This window comes from Borostomias antarcticus, assembly GCF_949987555.1.
Source record: "Borostomias antarcticus genome assembly, chromosome: 8".
Classification (NCBI taxonomy): domain Eukaryota; kingdom Metazoa; phylum Chordata; class Actinopteri; order Stomiiformes; family Stomiidae; genus Borostomias; species Borostomias antarcticus.
This window is the reverse complement of record NC_140241.1, coordinates 18,613,668-18,635,249: the sequence shown is the minus strand read 5'-3', so window position 1 is coordinate 18,635,249 and position 21,582 is coordinate 18,613,668. Positions and strand designations below refer to the sequence as shown.

The 21,582-nt window shown below is 44.9% G+C and overlaps 3 protein-coding genes across 3 annotated transcripts; 2 read left to right on the top strand and 1 right to left on the bottom strand.

Annotated features, from left to right (window-relative positions):
- Positions 1-605: 605 nt before the first annotated feature.
- LOC311312540 (testis-specific serine/threonine-protein kinase 1-like) lies at positions 606-1,640 on the top strand (the record flags this gene model as incomplete). Its single annotated transcript, XM_084442501.1, has 1 exon — positions 606-1,640. One exon carries the CDS (start codon positions 606-608, stop codon positions 1,638-1,640), a length of 1,035 nt encoding a protein of 344 aa, XP_084298627.1.
- A 286-nt stretch (positions 1,641-1,926) lies between these two features.
- ess2 (ess-2 splicing factor homolog) lies at positions 1,927-7,673 on the bottom strand. Its single transcript, XM_084442337.1, has 10 exons — positions 7,167-7,673; positions 6,860-7,028; positions 6,664-6,759; positions 6,353-6,510; positions 5,421-5,538; positions 4,641-4,774; positions 4,381-4,483; positions 4,159-4,268; positions 2,926-3,041; positions 1,927-2,484 (listed from the first exon to the last, which is right to left on the bottom strand). Exons 1-10 carry the CDS (start codon positions 7,311-7,313, stop codon positions 2,205-2,207), a joined length of 1,431 nt encoding a protein of 476 aa, XP_084298463.1. The 5' UTR covers positions 7,314-7,673; the 3' UTR covers positions 1,927-2,204.
- Positions 7,640-21,417, top strand: LOC311312539 (phosphoinositide-3-kinase-interacting protein 1-like; the record flags this gene model as incomplete). Its single annotated transcript, XM_084442500.1, has 7 exons — positions 7,640-7,659; positions 8,587-8,783; positions 11,485-11,613; positions 12,020-12,136; positions 12,255-12,338; positions 20,752-20,830; positions 21,112-21,417. 7 exons carry the CDS (start codon positions 7,640-7,642, stop codon positions 21,365-21,367), a joined length of 882 nt encoding a protein of 293 aa, XP_084298626.1. The 3' UTR covers positions 21,368-21,417.
- Between the last annotated feature and the right edge of the window lie 165 nt (positions 21,418-21,582).

The following is a 21,582-nucleotide window of genomic DNA, read 5'->3' as shown; positions in this document are numbered from 1 at the left end:
AACAAGATGGCTCCGTCCTCCCAGTTCCACCACAACAATCCCAAACACGCAGCACAGCCTATCAGCTGGAGGGCTGTGGGCGGGCTGCCTGGCCCGAGTGTACAATGAATATAGTAACAAATTATATCCAGACAGGGATATAAGCCTGTTATGATGATTACTTGCAATTAATTGGAAAATAACAATTAGGCGTAATTGGCAAGTAAACGGAAATAAATGTCCAGGCCGGCCACCAAGGCTGGAGGGATAAGCAGGAAAAAAATGATATAAGGAATAATGACGACTTGAAAGACATGTCATTCTGATACTTTTTATACTAAAAGTAAACGTTTAACGGTATGTTATCCGGTCAGAATGATCATGCGGTGTAAAAAGTAGGCTAATGAACCCACATCTTTGGAATCATATTGGTCATCAATGCCCGTCATTATCATTTTATTGTGACGCTATTAAATATTAGGAGCAAACTTCATAATGGCATTTAGGCCTATTTACGAATCGGAGATGTCAGTAAAAGTTAGCTCGTGTTTGATTACTTGCTCAACTGGTACTTGTTCAACGTGGAGTCAAACACAATGGTATAACTACACAACTGATAATTAACCATGGACGATTCCATTGTACTGAAGAAACGAGGCTATACTTTGGGCATCAGTCTGGGTGAGGGGTCATATGCCAAAGTCAAATCGGCTTATTCAGAGCGCTTGAAGACAAATGTTGCCATCAAAATTATCAACAGAAAAAAAGCGCCAGCTGATTTCTTGGAGAGGTTCTTGCCTCGGGAGCTGGAGATCCTCGCATCCCTAAACCACCGCAACATTGTCAAAACCTACGAGATCTTCGAGACCTCCGAGGGAAAGGTCTACATGATCATGGAGCTTGGTGTGCAGGGTGACCTACTAGAGTTCATCAAATTCAGAGGTGCTTTACCTGAGGATTTCTGCAGAAAACTATTCCGACAGCTGTCACTGGCGGTCAAATTTTCACACGACCAACATGTTGTCCACAGAGACTTGAAATGTGAAAACCTACTATTGGACAAGGATTTCAATCTTAAAGTGTCTGACTTTGGATTCAGCAAGAGGCTCAGTTACGATGATGATGGTCAACTGATTCTTAGTAAAACATTCTGCGGCTCTGCAGCCTACGCAGCCCCGGAGGTCTTACAGGGGGTCCCGTACAACCCCAAGATCTATGACGTCTGGAGTATGGGGGTAGTTCTGTTCATCATGATCTGTGGGTCGATGCCCTATGACGACTCAAATATAAAGAAGATGCTGAAGATCCAGAAAGAGCATCGCGTGGACTTCCCAAGCAACAAGACAGTCCCAACAGAATGCAAGGACCTGATATACCGGATGCTTAACCCGGACGTGACCAAACGAATAGAGATCGATGATATCATTGAAAATGCATGGCTGCAGGCAAAAGCTAAAGGCAAGGATGGAAGTAAGAGACGGCAAGATGGACCCACTACATCCAAAGCTTGCTCCAAGACACAGCAAGATGGACCCTCTACATCCAAAGCTTGCCCCAAAAGTAAGGAGAACATGCACAGCAACGAGAACAGGAAAGGGGCTAAAGCTGAGGTGGAACCTGATCCCAAACTTGTAGAAAACAGACATGCAGGTGTCCTCTAGGCAGATGAAGACCAGGTCCTCCACCAATGCAAGGCCTGAGACCCCCTGCAGATTCAGAAGCTAAATGCTGACAATTGTTTTATCAATCAATAAATGGAGTGTACCTACACCTTTGTGGACCATCAGGACTATGTTCAGTTAAATGTGTTCAGTTGGGCCGACTGTGATAAAGGTGAGTGTCTGAGGCAGAATAATTTGTTTTCTCAACACATCTGACAGAGACAGTTTTCAAATTGAACAAAGATTATATTGCAGAAAGAGGCATAGAAAATAGACATGAGCAACATAAGCAATTTGGCTATATTTACAAAATCTTCTGCAACCTAATTTTAACATTCACCTAGATTCTAACCATATCAGTCTATGTACAATCAAGGGATCTTTCAAACACCACAAACAGTGTTGACAGTCTGAGGATGCCAAGTATCACATGATGTATATATAAAAAACAATGAGGAGGACCTTCCACATTTGGGAATTTGGGAGGTCTAGAGATGGGGGGGTGAAGAAATAAGTTCCTTTTGCCCAGATAATAATCCTCCTCTGAATATTAGTTGACCCCTGTCAGAAAAAGTCTGAGGCTTTCCTCCTCTTGGGCAGCTGCAGCAGGTCGTCTGTGATGGAGGCAGGGTCCTGAGAGCCGGGGGTCCGTGCCTTGCCAGGTGTGGGAGTGCCTGAGGGGGTGGACAGACCACCCAGGGGGGTCTTGCAGGCTGATCCACCGTGGGAGGGCGATGGGGTGTAGCTGGCTCTGAGCGCTTTGTCTGTGTATTTGCTGGAAGTCCTGTTAACAAGCCTCTGCAGGGCCGGGGTCAGCGCTGGGCTCAGGCCTTTAGGGGTTAAACTGCAAGAAAACATTTGGGTTGATCAGTAATACAACAGCAAGTAACTGTAGCAAAATACTGACACATTGAACATACATGATAGAAAGTAAGACTGCGCATTGGCTTTGGCCAACACAAATTATTCTATGGATATAGTGCCTCGTCACGGCAGCGGTGGCTCAAGAGGTAGAGCGGGTCATCCACTAATCTGAGAGTTGGGTGTTCGATCCCCGGCTCCTCCTGTCCACATGTCAGTGTCCCTGGGCAAGACACTGAACCCAAGCTTCCAATGAGCAGGCCCTGCATGGCATCTTCCGCCATGGGTGTGAGAATGTGTGTGAATGGGTGAATGAGAGGCCATTGTAAGTTCTTTATCCGTTAAGGTAGAAAGGCGTTATACAAGTGCAGTCCATTCACCATTCATGATTATAATCTGGAAATGTATATTCAGCCAATCTTACCTTGCAAGGTTCTCTGTGACCTTTCGCAGGGCTTCTTGCTTCTTTGCTCGGTTTTTGGCTGCAGCCTCATTAGCCATTTTCAAACCCAATCTCTCTCTTCTTCCTGGTTCTGGAATCTGTGTGTAAAATAATCTCATTAGCTGCGTTTACATGCACACCTTTTTTCAATCGGATTGAATATTTCGGGTCAACTGTTTACATAGGAGGTGATCTAATACGCTGTTTACATAGGAGGTGATCTAATACGCTGTTTACATAGGAGGTGATCTAATACGCTATTTACATAGGTGATCTAATACACTGTTTACATGGGAGGTGATCTAATACGTTGTGCTGTTTAAATGGGAGGTGATCTAATCCACACCACGTTGTGGTGTTTATATGCACCAACACACAATCAGAAAAGCTGTGTGACATGCGCACGCAGGCAGGAGTGAGTTACTATGGTTACGGAAGTCAAAGCTGTTGTTGTGGTGCTCTTAATCAAGAGCTTGATAACAACTTACTCTCCTACTGGACATTTTGTGGAGTAAATAGTTCATTATTCCTTATCCCTGCCATCTAGGTGTCCAGTAATGTTTAGTTCTGAGTTTGGATTAGAACTGTCCACTGTGGTCCAGTTCTGCTTGGAAGCAATTTGCCCGCCATTGACGCACGTACCCTTCACATTTAAAACGGAGAGCATGCGCAGAAAGAGCGCAGCCAGAGAGCCATCGGTTTCATGGTTTCATGGTTTACATGGTACTTGATTGGTACATGAAAAGGTTTAAACTACCCCTCTGCAACCGGTTTGGGACGGTTTATTCAGATTGAGGTGTTTATATGGAGCATTTGTATTGGGGTTGGGCTTTTAAACCTGTTATAATCGGATTATTAGGCTCCATGTAAACATGCCTAATGATTTACTAACTCCACTCCATTTCAGCCAAAACTATATTAAGAAACTAGAAATGGTGCTCAGAAAGCACAGACCTCCACCCATGAATGCATTTCATGGCTCTGTTCTGCAAACATGCAGGGCATGGAGAGCTTTACGCCAGTCTCTGTGACCTTCTCATGTCCAGATATGGCAGTTTCAACTCCCCCTATTGACAATGAATGGAGGGAATGGCCGTCCAAAATGAATGGAGGTGAATGACCGGCCGTGTTTGGGCGGCTCGTGGAACCACCTTGTGATTCGGATCCACTCCAAAATTGAATGGGCACTAAATTGTCATTGGTATGTGGGCCTACCTTAAAGGACGGCCCGTGGTTCCTCTCTGCATACGGGGAGTCGGAGCCGTCCAGGCGGAACGGGGTGCTCTCGATCTCCCCCCAGGTCATCAGAGGAGAGTCCGCCACACCTGAATGGACAAAGTTCATATCAGGACAAATCGCCTGTAATTCTGAAAGATATATGACAGTTGTTGAAAATAAACTATAGTGAGATCAGATGAAAAGAGAATATCTTATTACCCGGTGCAGGGGAGGGGGATCCTTCAAAGCCATATCCATTCACGGTCGGGCCCTCGTGGGGGATGAGCTCTTTGCCATCTGGGCCCACTTTACCCTGTTTGAACTGGAGATACAACTTTTGCATTACATTTTTGAAACCAGCCACATCAGGCATTCATCTATGAGCATTAACTCTTTGGATCTTTTTGTTTGGCTATTTTGGAATCCCTGAATGTCTTATGCTACTTCACTAACACCCATCTAAACATACACCATCTCACCTGAGCATTGAGGGCTGCTGCTTGCTGGATCTGGCATTTGTTGAGAGCTTTGCTGAAGGGGTCTCCCACGAAACGCGTGTTCTTGTGAACCACTTCCCTCGGCTTCTTAAAGAGGGTATCATCATCTTTGACCCCTAATCAAAATGATCATAGAGCAGTTAAACCCATGAACACATATTGAAACATATGCCACATTCTATTGAAACATATGGCAACCAAATCCCAATACACCTCCATGTTAATTCCATGGCTTCCTCACCCTACTAGGTATGTAATGTTATGACTGCAGGTCGGGCCTAACAGCACCTCTTCCCTGTGGCATATTAGCGATAATACCATGTCGTTATTTACTTAATGCACATTAACGCACAAAAATAAAGCTTTTTATTTTTAGACATTTATTTTCTGCAACATATTGTCTAATTACTCCCTACTTACTGTTCAACATTAGCCGCCGTACAAGAGAGAGAGAGGGAGAGGGAGAGAGAGAACTACTGGACTGAACTAAAACTCTGCAGCCGACGGGGCCGCTGTAGCTTGACCACCCTTAGGGAGCCGCCCCCTCTGGGATCAGCTCGTACTCGGATCTGGCGAAGCCAGGGCGCGAACCCCGGAGGGCAACTGAATCGACACCAAGGGTGAGACATTAGACCGCTACACCACGGGGGATGCATTAGACTGTTACACCACCAAGGGTGACGCAGTAGACCGTTACACCACCGCAGACCCCCCCCCCAGAAAAGCCTATTTGATCAACGCAAACAGCAGCACACTACTCACCCTCTGGATAATACATGAGAGCGTTCTTTGCTTTGTACTCCCAGGTCTCCAGCCCAGCTTTAACACACTCCAGCGCCTGCTTCTCTGAGGACGGCAACGCCAGGTTCTCCTCGTGACGCTGAAACAAATAAACATGCAAGTTATTACACAGGACCTCACTATAAGTTATTACACAGGACCTCACTATAACTAACCTCTAATCCTGTTATTACACAGGACCTCACTATAAGTTATTACACAGGACCTCACTAGAAAGTCTAACCTCTAATCCTGCTTCTAATGCTCCCATGCCACAGACCTCCCCAAAATATGGAGGTCAGTTCACAGACGGGTCCCACTCACTTGTACAAACAAGCAGGAGTCAGATGTTTGGGTCGATTGCGTATAATGTGCTATCTTACAGGAAATGGCAGCAAGTCAGTTACAACTTTTGAAACATCAAAACTAAGGATCAAGTGGTTGAACAGGTTGCCGCCGATGAAATGTTCTCTGCGCTTAACCCATCCTATCGTTCTTCCCCCGAGGGCAGCCGGGAGCAGACAGTAGGCAGCGTGCAGGGGACGCACCCGGGAGCCAACCAAGCGCCCCTGGCCGTCTTCGTCAGAGACGGACAGCATTAGCGATCTGTTGTTCTTTGGGAGGAAACCCATGCGAACACAGGGAGAACATGCAAACTCCGCACAAACCTTCTAGCTGTGAGGGGACAGTACTAGGTACGTGAACGATTTTGGGGTTCAGTGTCTTGCTCAAGGGCACTTCGGCACACTCCGGAGGCTGGGATCGAACCGGGGACCTTGCGAACTCCAGCCGGCCGCTCTACCAACCGAGCTACGTGCCACGCCAATAACAGCAATGTTTTATTTTGATTTACATTTCACATGTAGATCAGTTGATTTGAGATCAGCTCAGCTGTAGAAATGAGGAGGTTGTACCTGTTTGAATTCAGCCTCAGCCTCATACAGCCACGCATGGCGCAGCTTCTCCTTGTCCTCTGCCAGCACCATGATCTGCTCAAACGACGCGTTGTCCTCACTGGTGTTCCTCGCCAGGAAACCATCCAGGCAGGGAAGCTCCTTCTCCTCCTTGTTCACTGCAAACACATAGAAACAAGGTTAATCCTATATGATTTAAAGAGAACAGATTAAAACCATAATTAATTACAAAAACGTACATAAGAGACATGCATGTTACTAGACATGCATGTTGCATTTTTCCCAGTAGAAAGAAGAGCAGCTGGACTTACCCCCCTCTGCCTCTTTGCCCCCCGCCCTGGGTCTGCCCTGGGAGGAGGGGGATCCTGGTCGCACTTCTGGCGTCTCAAAGCTTGATGGAGTTACGTCTGAACAAGGAACGATGGAAATCAGCCCAACTAGCACATCAAATCAGCAAAGGGACAGGGAAGATGTTTAGCTATGTTGATGTTCACTTGTCATACTCACATGGCACGGTGGAGCGTGGTGTGGACTTGGCCATAGAGGAACCATATCTAATGGAAATCTCTCTCATCTTCTCCAGGTCACCATTTTCCTCGGCTTCAAGGTAATCCTTCTGGGCTTGCAATTTTGTCACGTCTGGGAAAAAGTCTCTCTGAATGATCTTCTCTAGATTCTGTTCGAACACACAGACAGAAATGAACTGAAGGGGGTATTTAGGGTTACAGTAGCTAGCTAGGATGACTAACACCAGATTAGCTAGCTAGAAGAACAACAACAGGAATGCGTGGAATCAAAGCTGTGGTGTCGTTACCTCAATGTAATCTTCTTCGTCGAGAACCTTTCGGTTGGATTTCGCTTGCTCCTCGTCTTGCTGTCGAAGAGCGACTGTTGTGACGGGATTTGATGAAACAAGTGGTCCCGACATCAGCGTCTTCCTCACACTCCCGTCCATTGCCATCCTAGCGATAGGTTGGGCTAGCTTTAGCAAACAGTTAGCTAGCTAGCGTTAACCGAGGCCCTCAGCTCGATGCCTTGTTCCTCTTAAACCGTATTCAAATATTCTTAATTTATTTTACACAAATCCTTTGTCCCGTAAGACGCGTAGAAGTGTGGAGCTAAATATCGTAAATGCGCAGTTAACAATCCAACTACGGTCATCAGAGCTTGGTTTGTGTTTTGCTGTCCTCATGCGAACGACACAAGACGACGAACTGACGTTATCTGACTTTTCCGTAAGTGACGTAGTCTCGTCAGCAGCGTCCAAGGATTGGATCGATCCATTTAATGGAGGTAAACAACCGGAGGTACGTTCAAACCACGGAGGTGTAGAAGTATGGCTGCATGGCAGGCGTTTAACATTTAATCAGTATTGCCCAGGAATTGCCAACTAGTGGCAATTTAGTTTTAGTTTTCACATGTTGTAATGAGGCATATGTCGCCATTCAAAAAAGGGGAGTGAGCAAGTGAATGGCTATGAACGGGATGGGACAAGGTAGGCTAACACTGAAAACAAGTTTATGAACGCGCCCTATCCTTTAGTTCCAACTGGTTGTTTCTGAATATCTCACATCAAATGTAAGTCTTTTTTGACGCCTCCACTTCGCTCTTCGGTTTTTGAACCACACCTATAGACAAAGGATAATAGGATCAAGATTGTGATCAAATTTGACCCGACCACAAGATGTTTCTCATAAACTGTAAAATAGGCCTAAATAACAAACAATAATATTTTATTACGAAAACATACAATTACATATTTGAGAGATGGAATTAAATTACTAAAGTTCTTAAAATGTTCATACCCTAAAAAAAACCAAATTAACCTCGAAACCCATAGGCTAACTATTAACACTCACCTCCACTCTCTCCTCACGTAAATGAGTGAGTTGCGCTACTTTTTCTCTCGTGTTGACATCTGGGTATTGGTTCTGAAGGAATAACTCCTCCAGAGCGCCCAGCTGCTCTTCCGTGAATATAGTGCGGTGACGCCGCATGCGCCTCTGGACCTGATATGAGTACTCTTCTGAAGTGTCTCCCGCTCTTCCTGAGTCTGGTAGCATTCTTCTGGACCACGAATATTGGCGTGCTGAATGAAAAAGTACCTTACTGTAAATGCACTAACCTACAGATGTCAGATGTCAACGAAGAACTGTCTTACATTGCATACCGTAGGTCGTACAATAGCAAATCACACAACATTCAGTTCTGTAGTATTGTGATCTTACTTTCAGGAAGATAGTCAGACTGGAAGACCTCTCCACAGTGGGAGCAGTAGCAGCAACAAAGGCACGTGTGCTGTTCAGACCCGAGCTGGCCTCCGGCAGCACGGCTGTCACGTCTGTCCGCATCCTCCCCAGGTCCTCTGGCGCGGGTCACACCAGAGTGATCATCGCTGCAATTTGGGAATCTGCTCAATATGTTGTCAATGGTGAATGGAACCTTCTGTCTCTCCATTCTTACTGATCCAGCGATCGGAAATGTAACACAAACTTGGAATGGAACATTCCACATTGATTCAGGATGGACGGCTCTCTCCCTTCTCCTCTCTGCACATGACTAGGCCTACTGAGCCACTAGCTCCCATTTATAAGTGACATGAGAAGAAAAAAAGAGCCAAGCCATAATCTCCCCTATGGACCAGTCACATATAAAATGGTTGAAACTTAATTCTCAGATAATCTGGGCAGTTTTCTGGGGTGAGGGTGTGTGTGTGTGGGGGGGGGGGTGGGATTGGAGATTCGACTAATCTTTTGTCGTTGCTTTCTCAAAAAGAAATCAGATTTTGCTACATTGAGGGATCGAGTGCTTCTAACATCCTCATTGTTGTGGTTTTAGAAAAAAGGGGATTGCTTGGCGCTTGGCATTACAAACCTAGGCTTTAAGATGAACCCTTTGGTGTGACCAAGGACCTATTGGGTTTACTTTGGGATTAGCCCTTAAATGTATTTCTTCACCCAGCACATAAAAGTTCCAGTCAGGTTGTATGCCATCAAATATCAGTTCTGTGTGTAAACAGGGATTCACCGTCTCAAGATCACCAGCCATATAAGGGCAAGGGAGGAATATACAAAAGTTCCATTCTCACTCACACACATAGCAATTATTCATACAGTATAGAAACACCTGCAACATGTATTTCAGCCTATTGAATATCAGTCAGAGTGTACTGTACCGGGTCTCTGTGCCTGTGCTCAGGGTGGTGGCCTCAAGTGCAGTCATTCAATCAGACTTTTCTGACATTGTGTACAGCCAAGGTAAAGCTATTACAGGTTGCATTTATTCTTTAACAAATCATTTTATTTCATACAAGGCAATGTGCCTTTATCAAAGAATTAATGGATTTTCAAAATCTGTCTTAAGCTCCCCAGATAAGGGCTTTTGAAAACAGATGACAATAAAAACCACCTCACCCTTTTCACTGGGATTTAATGGCTAACAGATTGTTGATTTATAGTTTTTTCCCAAAGCAGTTGAGATAGTCATCTCTCGTCTTTGTGTCTCTCAGTAGAAGCCATTGTATGACATCCACACAGGTTCAAATGGTGCAACATTCATTACTGGGGCTCAGTATGAAAAGGAGTCTTAGCATTGTTGGCAATGCCAAGTTTGATGTAAAAGAAAATCCCCTTGAAAAAAACACATAAAACATAATTTCACCAAAGCACTACAATGAATTTGGTTGTTAAGAGCTGCATTTAATTTAATTTGACAATCTAATTTCCAAAGAAGACATGCCACTGAAACTTTTAGACAATCACAAAGCAGCAAATAAATGCCTATATTCAACCAAAAGCATTTGCATATCTGCAACACACACAATACAACATCATATAAATAATAATAATGCTTTTTTTTTTTTATATAGCACACTTTAAAATGCAGGACAAATCTCAAGGTGCTTAATTAACATAGTGCAGTAAAAAAAAAAACATAAAACATAAAAAAAAACTAAATATGAGGCACAGTAGTCAAAAGGCCACACTTCTCATTATAAAACCACAGTTGAAAGTACACTAGATCATGTTTTTCATGCATATCATATCATATCAACATTCCATTACATCCAGGTTTTAAATCTTGGATATCACCATAGATAAAACTATCACTATAGATAAAACACAGGTGATTTTCAGAACACTTGCAGTGATATTATGGACCCTGAGAACCTTGAGCAAATTCAATGTATGCAAAATTATGACATCATACCATCAGACCATTAATTGCACAGCTTCTTGATTACAGAATAGTTGTATGTTTAAAAATAGTTTGGAACTAAGTTTTGAACAATTTGCATTAGTCTATATTTCCTGCTTGACCCAATTGAGATGGGAATGTAGGCAAGTCTAAGCACTTTTGACATTGTTGTGTGGAATGTTTTCAAGTTGGTTCCAATGTTCGTTCTCTCCTTCTCTGAGAAGAAAGAGGACCGGAGGAGGCCGTTAATAATCAGTATTTCAGTTAGGCTTTAGAAAAATACAGCTGTGGGGAAAGTGTGGGCTGATCAATATCTTGGGAATTTACATGCAAAGGTTTCAAATTATATCAGTTCAAAGTGGTATTTTTCCATACATAACGGATCCGTGGATCACTCTGAGTTTTGTAGATGGAATAGGAGTGATTTTCTAAATCCAATCAGCTACAGCAAGATGCTGAAGAGTCCGCATCGCCGTGTGACAGCAAGACCTTGAGAGAGGTTTCCAGAGACGGCAGAGGAATATAGCCCACATGCGTCAGAGATAAATGCTCTGAACAGTCTCTGTAAATTGTTAGGGGGGATAGTTCAACCCGCTTCCCACATGTCATGTGTTGGAATATGTCTTTCTGGACCAAATTTCTCTTGATAATCGTCACACTTGCTGGTGGAGCATTGAGTAATCAAGGTAGGTTATACAAAAAAGACACAAAAGTTCTGATGGTCTCAGACAGAAGCATCACAATGTATGCTTTACTTAGTAACCTACCTGTACTTGGTTCACTTCTTCTTGACAAATGTAAGTTACTATGAATAAAAGCATCTGCTAAATGACTGAAATGTACTGTTATCATGAGATGAGTATAGACCTAATTTGAACATTTTCTTTAGACGTGATTAAAGTCAAATTAGGCCTTATCTGTGCATCTTTCATCAGGATGTAATCCTCCGAATGCGGTCCCAAACAGCGATGAGCAACAGGTGTCCATTTCTGGTCAGAGGTGTCTCAACTGGCTGGACACAGTCAGCAGGCACAATTCAACCATTCCCCTGGACATTGAATCAGGTGAAACTTTTGAGTGTTTCCAAGTATGCACGCATTCTTTTCTAATCCTATTTTTCTAAATTATATATTAGTGCCTTTATGACAAGTTGCCAGTATTCAGCAGACTCAGTCTTTATCCACACATTTGCAATTTCAACTCCTACTGCAGTGATCTGTGGTGAGTCAATGGAATGTACAGGGAAGATGTGAAGAGCAGAGATGATATCTACTTCTCTGTACACTGCTCAATGTCAACACAGGGTATTTTGAGCCACTCACTCTTTGGTATAACTTGTTTTAAAGACTGAAATAAAAGAAAAGACTGTACACTAAAACTATCTTTACATGCTACAAAACAAATTATACAATATCCAAATAAAATGTTTGTGACAGCATTACTGTACATCCCTATTTTTCCTCACTCCAGGAATTTGGAATCACAGCTTTTGCCGCAGCCCAGATGATTCCGGAATCCCCTGGTGCTACATCCTGGACCCGGAGGAGACCGTTCAGAAACAACATTGTGCCAGTAACACATGCAAAGGTTGTTTTCCATTACACACATACAGACATGAGGGACTGGGATCCCATCAACAGAGAACTCTCTCATTTGTTTTGTTGCTCTTCAAAACAGTAACGGCCTTGACTTCTTCAAAACACAGATACTCCCCAGAGTCCAGACAGACCCGACGCAGGGGTCAGTAAGCGTGCTCGCGCTGGACACAGGAAGGACTTGGGAGTGCTAGGTAAATCTGCTCACTTTACGTTTTTGAGATATCAGAATTAAGTAGCACTAATTGGGATCCACTTTCCTCATTAAGTGCACTGTTTACCTGCAGTATCATGTTTACCTGCAGTGTCATGTTTACCTGCTGTCAAGTTATGTTTATCTGTGCTGTCCCCGAACTTGAAAAGGGCTAAACTGTCTGCCCAGAGTCCCACAGGATTCCACTCTCAATGATCAGACAGAAATGATCTTTCTCCTTTTATTTAGGATTTTGTTTTCTTTTTGTTGTCGTTTCATTGGTGGTAGCAGTGAAAAACCTTTGGAGGTGAAAACACAATTAACAATGCACATCAATCATCTCTGCAAAAATTGTTCACTACGCCTTTAACCACAAATTCACCATTGTGACACCAAAATATACAAATGGTCTGTCAAGCACACAAATGCACACACAGTCTAACCATAAATGCACACATACATACAGTACACACATGCATACAGGCTATGTTACACACATACATACAATACACAAATGCATACATACACCTAAATAGGCTAGACCCCTGTGACATGTAAACATACCCACAACCAACTGGATTGGAAACAAACAATAATTGGCAGTAGGCCTACAACTCTATCTACCAACCAGCACAGCAATCCACACATTTAGCCAACTCCATAAACAAGCTATACTCTACCAAACAGTAGTCCACATTAGAATGACATCAAACAAATCAAACATCAATTATCATCAAACAATAACAACAATCAAGAATCATGTCTCACCGGCAGCCACTCTGGTCATTTAGCAGGCAGTTAAAAGCACAACAGTTCTTTGTAGTGGGCAATCTTCCCCACCAGTGTTTGTTCCAGCTCCAATTGCCTTCTCACTGGAGTTTCCTAGTTAAAAGGGTGAACAGCTCTGTTGAGCAGCTATGGCCTTAATTGCACATTGCCCTCAGCTGGTAATAGTTGACCAGCCGCAATGACTGTTTTCCCCTCTAGGGGGGAGAAATGGGAACTTTCCCTGAATTGTGATGTTGATGTTGTTTGTGGTTTCCCAGTTTGACAAGACACCTCCCACTCGATCTTCACATGGAAACATCGGGAAGATCGCCGGCTTTAAGGGCAAACTGTGTGGTCATGGTTTGGTGGCTCTGTACTGACTGGACTCCATTTGTTCTTCAACAGGGAGCAAGACAACCAACCGTCTAACATCCCTGTGCAAAATGGTGGCTTGGAGCTTCTCCTTTTTCACGTTAGAGTTGGGATGGTTGGTCTTTGCTTTTGGGGCCTTTGTCAGGGGAACGCAGTAGCTTGGGAAAACCCTAACGTGAACATCTCTAACAATGCCTTTGCTGTCTGGATTAGTGCTGACAACTCTGCCAAGCTTGAAGTGACCTCTCAGTACGTTTTGGTCACCTAACCAGACAATGTCCCCCACGGCGACATTTCTCTCTGCTGTGTGCCATTTGCTCCTTACAACGAGGTTGGGACCAGCAAGTTGACTCCAGGACTTCCAAAACTTAGTCACCTCCGATTGCATTGCTCTGAGTCTTTTGTAGGGGTAGCTGGAAAAGTCAAAGGTTTTAAAGTCTCCACTTTGAGATGCTCGACCAAGTAGGAGGCTATTTGGTGTAACATACTGGATACTATCTTCCCGGCTCTGTACTCTAGCGTCAATCGGGCGCCCGTTTGCAAGGTTGGCTGCCATGTAGAGAGTTGTCTGGAACTCGAGTAACTGAGCCCGGACTCCTTTCCAAGACTCTGGAGTGCCCTCTTTGCAACACGCACAGCAGCTTCTGCAGCACCATTCCTGTGTGGAGAATCGGCTGGGTGAATTTTCCACATCCACTCTGTTCCATTCTTGGCTGCAGTGTCCTCCAGGACTGTTTTATTCAAGCTGTCTAAGAACCTGTACAACTCCTCCAAGACAGGTTTTGCCCCAATGAAATTGGTTCCTGGATCTGACCAGATCTTTTTTGGATGCCCTCTGAGTGCGGTAAACCTTTGGTAAGCCATCAGAAAGCCTTCAGTTGATGGGGCATTTACTAGTTCTGTGTGGATAGCTCTGCTCGCCATGCAGCAAAAGACAACTCCCCAGGCTTTTAGTGTTACTCTCTTCTTGACATCATCTCTTACTTGGTATGGTCTGAAGAGGTCTACTGTTGTAAACTCAAAGGGTGCAGCTGGTTCAGTCCTTTCTGGTGGCAAGTCACCCATCACTTGTCGACACTTCCTCGCTCTTGACCTCTTGCAGGTCATGCAGCCATCAACAACTTTTTGGGCAATTCTCCTTCCTCTTATGACCCATGCCTTCCTTCTCATTTTGAGCAATGTTCCGGCCACTCCATCATGGTTCTCATTGTGGGCCTCCCGAGCTAGCAGTGTGGACACCCCGGCATCATAGGGCAGGATTGGGACACAACATTGGGACACAACATTGATCTTCTTTTGAAGTTTTGCACTCGGCCACCACAAACCAACAGGCCAGAGTCCTGGTCCTTGTAGACCACCAACCTGTCTTGTGGTGGAGCTTGGGAAGATTGTGCCCTCTTGTGCTGCGAGAAAAATGTCCCTTAGGGCATCTTTTCTTTCTCTTACTGAGATGACTCCTTCTGAGGAGACTGCCTCCCACTTTGGGCTGTCCATGGCCTGATGATCTCGCCCAAGGAACTTTTTTGCTGCCCTCCAGACCATCGCAACTGTTTTGACTAGTCTGGTTAGAACACTGAACCGCTTAACATCCACAAGCCTTTGGACAACTGACCCTCCTGGTGGTCTTTTTTGTTCCGGTATCCTTTGTTCCACTTGGACCTGGTTCAGATTTTGTGTGGGCTTTTCCTTTACTGAGGTCTGTTTCAGAGCCTTGGCCCTTGTCAGCACAGCAACAAATGCTTTCCTCTGCAACTTGTTGATGCTTTCTCTGGCAGTGATTGCTAGTTCTTTAGCAGATTTGGCTGGCCACTCATTTTCTGGCAAACTTAAGAACTTCGGTCCATTTTGCCACTCGGAGTGTTCATCCAGATCTTGAGGGCCTGCTCCTCTGGTGATCACATCAGCAATGTTTTGAGGCCCAGGAATCCACCACCAGTCCTGAATCGCTGTGCTGTTTTGAATCTCTCCAATCCTGTTCACAAAAAATGTTTGATAGCCATAGCTTTCTCGCTGTATTGCACCAAGGACTGTTTGACTGTCGACAAAGTGGTACCACCTTCCAACTTGGATTCGACTATGCAGCTCAAAGAACTTCTTTAGCCGTGAGGCAAACACTGCTCCACACATCTCTGCTTTGACAGCGTCGCCTTTATGGTCCAATGGAGTTAGTTTTGACTTGGATTCTACCAGCCGGACAGTGGAACCCTGGTCTGTGGTCCATCTTAGATACATCACTGCTCCATATGCATGCTCGTTTCCATCAGAGAACGTGATTGCCCAGGGTTCATTTGTGAAGCATTTGGGGGTTAGAGCCCTGGTGAACTTGACTTTGCCGAGTGGTGGTACTCCTCGAACAGGCTGATTGCATCCCCCCTGAGGCCATCTGAGAGTGCAGTGTCCCATGTGTCTTTGACTGGGCAACTTTGACCTTTTGCATCTTGGAAAGCTCTCCGTACCAGAATAGCTCCTTTCTGCTTGGCAGGAGTTACTAGTCCAACTGGGTCATACAGTCCTGACACTTGACTGAGAAGTTATCTTCGTGTTAGGGGGTTTGGTGTCTGGCCTCTGATTTGCTCTTGTAGAAGGTCTTGACCAAGTCGCATCTTTTGCTTTCTTTTTGAGAAATTGATTCCAATCATGACATGGAGCTTATCTTCCTCCACTATGTAGCCCAGGCCCAGTGCCTTGTTGTCCTCATCATGCATCTGGTTTGGTAATACCATGGTCTTTGTTTTTGTCCTTTCCTCTTCTCCAGTGCACTCTTTCCTCCCACTTTGCCCAGAAAAGACCCAAGGTTTCAGCTCAAAACCTCCAGCCTTTAGGATCCTCTCTACATTGGCTGTGATGGATTTCAGCTGATCAAGGTTGTTGTGGGAAGTGAGAATATCATCAACATAGCTGTCATTGTGAAGCACCATACGCTCCTCTTTGAGGTGGGCAAAGAGAGGGAGGTTAGCAGTCTCACGCATTGCGAGCTGCGCTATGCACCCTGCTGGTTTGTCTCCAATGTTTACTCGTTATGGCATATTCTCCCAGCTCCTCATCCTCAGTCTCGCCAGAGAAATCTGTGTAGGTGCATTTCACGATCTTCCAACCAGACAGAATTATATATCTTTTTTACGTCCCCCAGAGCAGTGTACACTCCGCCTCTGAATCTGAGAAGGACAGCTCGAATCTGATTGAGAACATCAGGGCCTTTCATCAGCAGGTCATTCATGCTCACACCTCTGCACCTTTGACTGCTGTTCCATACGATTCTCACCGGAGTTGTGACAGTGTGGGTTGGGGACAATGAGGTGACTCAGGTACCACACTGGTCCATTCCAGTTGGTGATGGCGCCCATAGACAGTCTGACTGCAGCTCTTCGATTGACCATGTCATGTATTTGTGCAGCATATGCAACTTTCCATTCAGGTGCTTTGGCTAGTTGCTTTTCTGTTCTGAGGAATGTGGCCTCAACGGTTCTTTTATTGTTTGGCAGGGAGACAGGGTCTTCCACCCAAGGATACCTGGCATGCCAATGCGGCTCCCTGATGTGACTGTCATCTGTGACATAGGTGAGGCCTTCCCTTACCACTTCAAGCTCCCTCTCCTCCGCAAGAGTCATTTCTTTGCCACCTGGCTGACAGTTTCCACAGCGGCACCCTCCACACTTTGGTTCGCATGCTGCACCGATACTGTCCCATTTCCACCACTCTAGGAAGTCCCGGTTGGTGGTTGAGGTGCTTGACTCCTGGAGCGTGGTGTAAACCTGAGTGTTTGACGGAAGTCTCTCTGAAACTGTGCCAGTGAGCTCCTCATACCTCACAGCAGCAGTTCGCATTGATCTTGCAAAGTGTGTTTTGGACATGTGGGCTGACACGGTGAGCTCCTCAAAGAGCTCAGGATGAGTCCCTCCCACTGTCTTCCCCAGCGGTCCATCCCATAGCACAAGGTCTCCGACAACTTTGATCCTTTGGGGTGCAAGCTGACCTTCTCTATGGCTTATGAGCAGGCTTATCTCTTTGGGTCTTGTCAGCTCTCCAAGTGGGATGTCTGGAAAGAGTTTCTGCAGCTGTTTGGGATTCACACGTTTGTGGATGTCGGCAATACTGTCCAGCCCATAGCAGACCAATTGGTAGGACTTCAGGGTGCCTTTAGGAGTGTTCACTCTGATCTTTAGGAGGTACCGCTTTGTATCCACACGGGCCTTCATCCCACCAACACCATGGACAATGAGAGTGATGTCTTCACTTCTGAGGTTCAGTCTGTTTGCAGCCTTGTGAGTTATATAATTAGTGTCTGATGCCAGGTCAATTTATGTTCCAATCTTTTGTCCAGCATTTGCTGTGACCTCCAGAAGCATCATGATCACTGGTAACTCCTGTAATCCACTCTCCACTAGAAGGCCTGGTTGTTCTTGTGCAGTGCTGAAAGCCTTTGATGCAGCATTTGAGAATACATCACATTGTTTTGCCAGCTCTGGGGATAGCTTTTTGACGAACAGCTTTTTGACGAACTCTTCTTGTTCCTCTGTTTACTTCCTCTTGCTTTTCTCTTCCTCTGATCCAGGTTTGCTCTTTTTCTGAGGTACACTGCTTTTCTTGTTAGGACACAGATAGAAGTGATGCTCAGGAGCATGTTCCTCATTGCAGGCATGGTTGGTACACAGGAAGTCTGGTTTGCAGTATGAACTGTCATCATGAACATCAAGACATCTCTTGCATGCTCCCAATTCTTAGCTGCCGCCTTTTTCTCTGTTAGCTTTAGCGCCCGAAACTGCATGCAGAAGTAAAGCTTCTTCTTGTGTTTGCTATCTCCACAGACAACACAGCCAGTGCGGTCGTCGCCTGCCTTGGTAGACTTTGTTCTGGCATGTCTTGGCTCTGTCTTGGTTTCTCTCCTGCTTGGTTCTTCATCCCTCAGTTGCTCAAGCTGCTCATATATGCTTTCTTGCCCTTTGAGGAATTTCAAGAGACTGTCAAACCGATTGGCTGGAGCCACAGCATTTATTCTATCAGCCGCATAGACAAGCCATTCTTTCTTGAGAGAATCTGGGAGTTTACCCTCAATTGATTTGGTCACCATTGGATTTTTTATAGCACCTGTGTCTCCAAGCTCACTCAGGTCTTGAAGTGCCTTCTCCACTGCTTGGATCAACTCCACTATTTTCCGTGGCTGGTTACTTCTGACAGGTGACATTTTCTGTAGCTCCTCCACTATTTCAATAGCAATGGATGTCTGATTCCCGTAGCGGTTCTCTAGGACACGGAAGATGTCATCTGCAGCACTGTGAGTGGTGAGGTGAAGGTCTCTTATGATCCTGTCATCAATACTGTCCAGCAATTGGGCTTTTTTCACCTCCTTAGAACCGGTCGGCTCACCCTGCCTCTGGAGTGCTTCCCAGTCCTTTCTCCACCTGTGAAAATTATGTTTGTTGCCAGTGAATTTAGGAAGTTCTGTTGGTTTCAATTTGATGGCTGGCAAAGGATGACTGGAGGCAACTGGTTCTCTTCTAGCTTCCCCTTTTATCCTCTCCTGTATGAAGTCAGCCTTCTTGGAAACCAGCTTGGTGGTTTGAAGTTCAAGCCCCTTTAAGTCATTCAGAATGATTCTCTGTTGATCTTGGGGGATTCATCGCTTCCACCGACTGTGCATCTCCTTTGCAGTCTTCACCAGTCCTTCCAGGTGGTTAAGCATGAACTCATATCCCTCCTGGTTACTGTTGGGTTCTACAGCAGTAGTGCCTTTACACTCCTCCTCTGCTGCCTGTAGAGCTATGGACATTTCATCAACTCCAAAATTGTCCCAGAGAGCAGTCTGAATTAGATGCTTGACTTCCTTGAGTTTCAACTCAGACTCCTTCACAGTCTTTGCTAGATCGGCTTTCTGACACTCAAGTTAGCTCAGCTGCCTCCTCATCCAGCTCTGCGAGGATTCCGGCCTCCACATTGTCATTGGCTTCCATGACTTTCTCGGCTCCTATTGTGAGTCTCTTGAAACATTCTCTGAGTTCTTCCTCAGACATATCCTCATAGGTCCTGGTGATGCTGTTGACCAGACGAGAGAATAATCCTTTTGCCGTCGCTCTCTCCGCCTTGAGTTGCTCAACTGACTTCCCAGTAGCTTCCTCAGCCATGGTTGGGGTTGCTCACAGGTGAGGGCTTGAGTGAGGCCTTATGGTGAATTGTTTGGAACTTTATGTCCAGGATCCTAGGTTGTTGCTCCTGCTGTTTCAGTTTGCAAGACCCCGTTTCAGTATCCTGGTCTTCCTGTCTCCGTTTCCTGGTTTTCCAGTGGTGACACGGTTTTTCACTGTCAAATTATGTTTATCTGTGCTGTCCCCGAACTTGAAAAGGGCTAAACTGTCTGCCCAGAGTCCCACAGGATTCCACTCTCAATGATCAGACATCATCAAATTATCTTTCTCCTTTTATTTAGGATTTTGTTTTCTTTTTGTTGTCGTTTCATTGGTGGTAGCAGTTTAAAACCTTTGGAGGTGAAAACACAATTAACAATGCACATCAATCATCTCTGCAAAAATTGTTCACTACACCTTTAACCACCAATTCACCATTGTGACACCAAAATATACAAATGGGCTGTCAAGCACACAAATGCACACACAGTCTAACCATAAATGCACACATACATACAGTACACACATGCATACAGGCTATGCTACACACATACATACAATACACACATGCATACATACACCTAAATAGGCTAGACCCCTGTGACATGTAAACATACCCACAACCAACTGGATTGGAAACAAACAATAATTGGCAGTAGGCCTACAACTCTATCTACCAACCAGCACAGCAATCCACACATTTAGCCAACTCCATAAACAAGCTATACTCTACCAAACAGTAGTCCACATTAGAATGCCATCAAACAAATCCAACATCAATTATCATCAAACAATAACAACAATCAAGAATCATGTCTCACCGGCAGCCACTCTGGTCATTTAGCAGGCAGTTAAAAGCACAACAGTTCTTTGTAGTGGGCAATCTTCCCCACCAGTGTTTGTTCCAGCTCCAATTGCCTTCTCACTGGAGTTTCCTAGTTACAAGGGTGAACACCTCTGTTGAGCAGCTATGGCCTTAATTGCACATTGCCCTCAGCTGGTAATAGTTGACCAGCTGCAATGACTGTTTTCCCCTCTAGGGGGGAGAAATTAGAACTTTCCCTGAATTGTGACACCTGTGTCATGTTTTGGTGATAAACATATTTCCGTCTACAGTGAATATGCTTGCTGTTTAATTGTTTGTTTGTCTTCAAGGTTATGTTCTGGGAACCCTTATGATGACCATAATCTTACTATTGGGATCAGGCATCATAATTGGCTACTTTTATAAGAGGTCAGTAGAAGAAGAAATGCTACCTTTATTTTAAAGTCTTACTCATATATTTCATTGTATGTGGACCCATATCATTTACATATAACACATGTGCAAGATTAACATTTTATTTTCAAGTATGCATGCACGCACATGCACACACACACACACACACACACACACACACACACACACATACACATACACACACACACACACACACACACACACACACACACACACATGCACGCACACACCATTATAACTGGTAGTCTCCATCCTTGTCCGTGTGTGTTGTCCAGGGGCCAGAGCCTCATGAGGGAACAGGAGCAGCAGGTGTGTGAGCGGGAGATGCAGAGGATCAACCTGCCCCTCTCTGCCTTCTCCAACCAAGCCTGTGACCTGCTGGACGAGACCCCAGCTCCAGCCACTGTCCAGGAGACACCTAAGGACAAGAGGGAGGAGGAGGAAGAGAACGAGGAGAAGGACGAGCGCCCAGGCGACCAGATCCCCCTGGAACATGAGATGGATAGAAAGTTCTCATTCCTTCCTGAATGAATGCTATTTTAATCACATGAATGAATGCTATTTTAACACTAAAAGATTATGTGCCGACAAATGCTTTCATTTTACTACAACCTTTTTGTTGTAATGATTGTGGTTTCCTGGTTCAAACCAGTCTGGGAATTCAGTAATCCTGATTTGCCAGGTAGGCCCTACTGCATGTTAAATAAATTCCAGTGTATGGAAATAATTTCTTTATAAGTTGATTA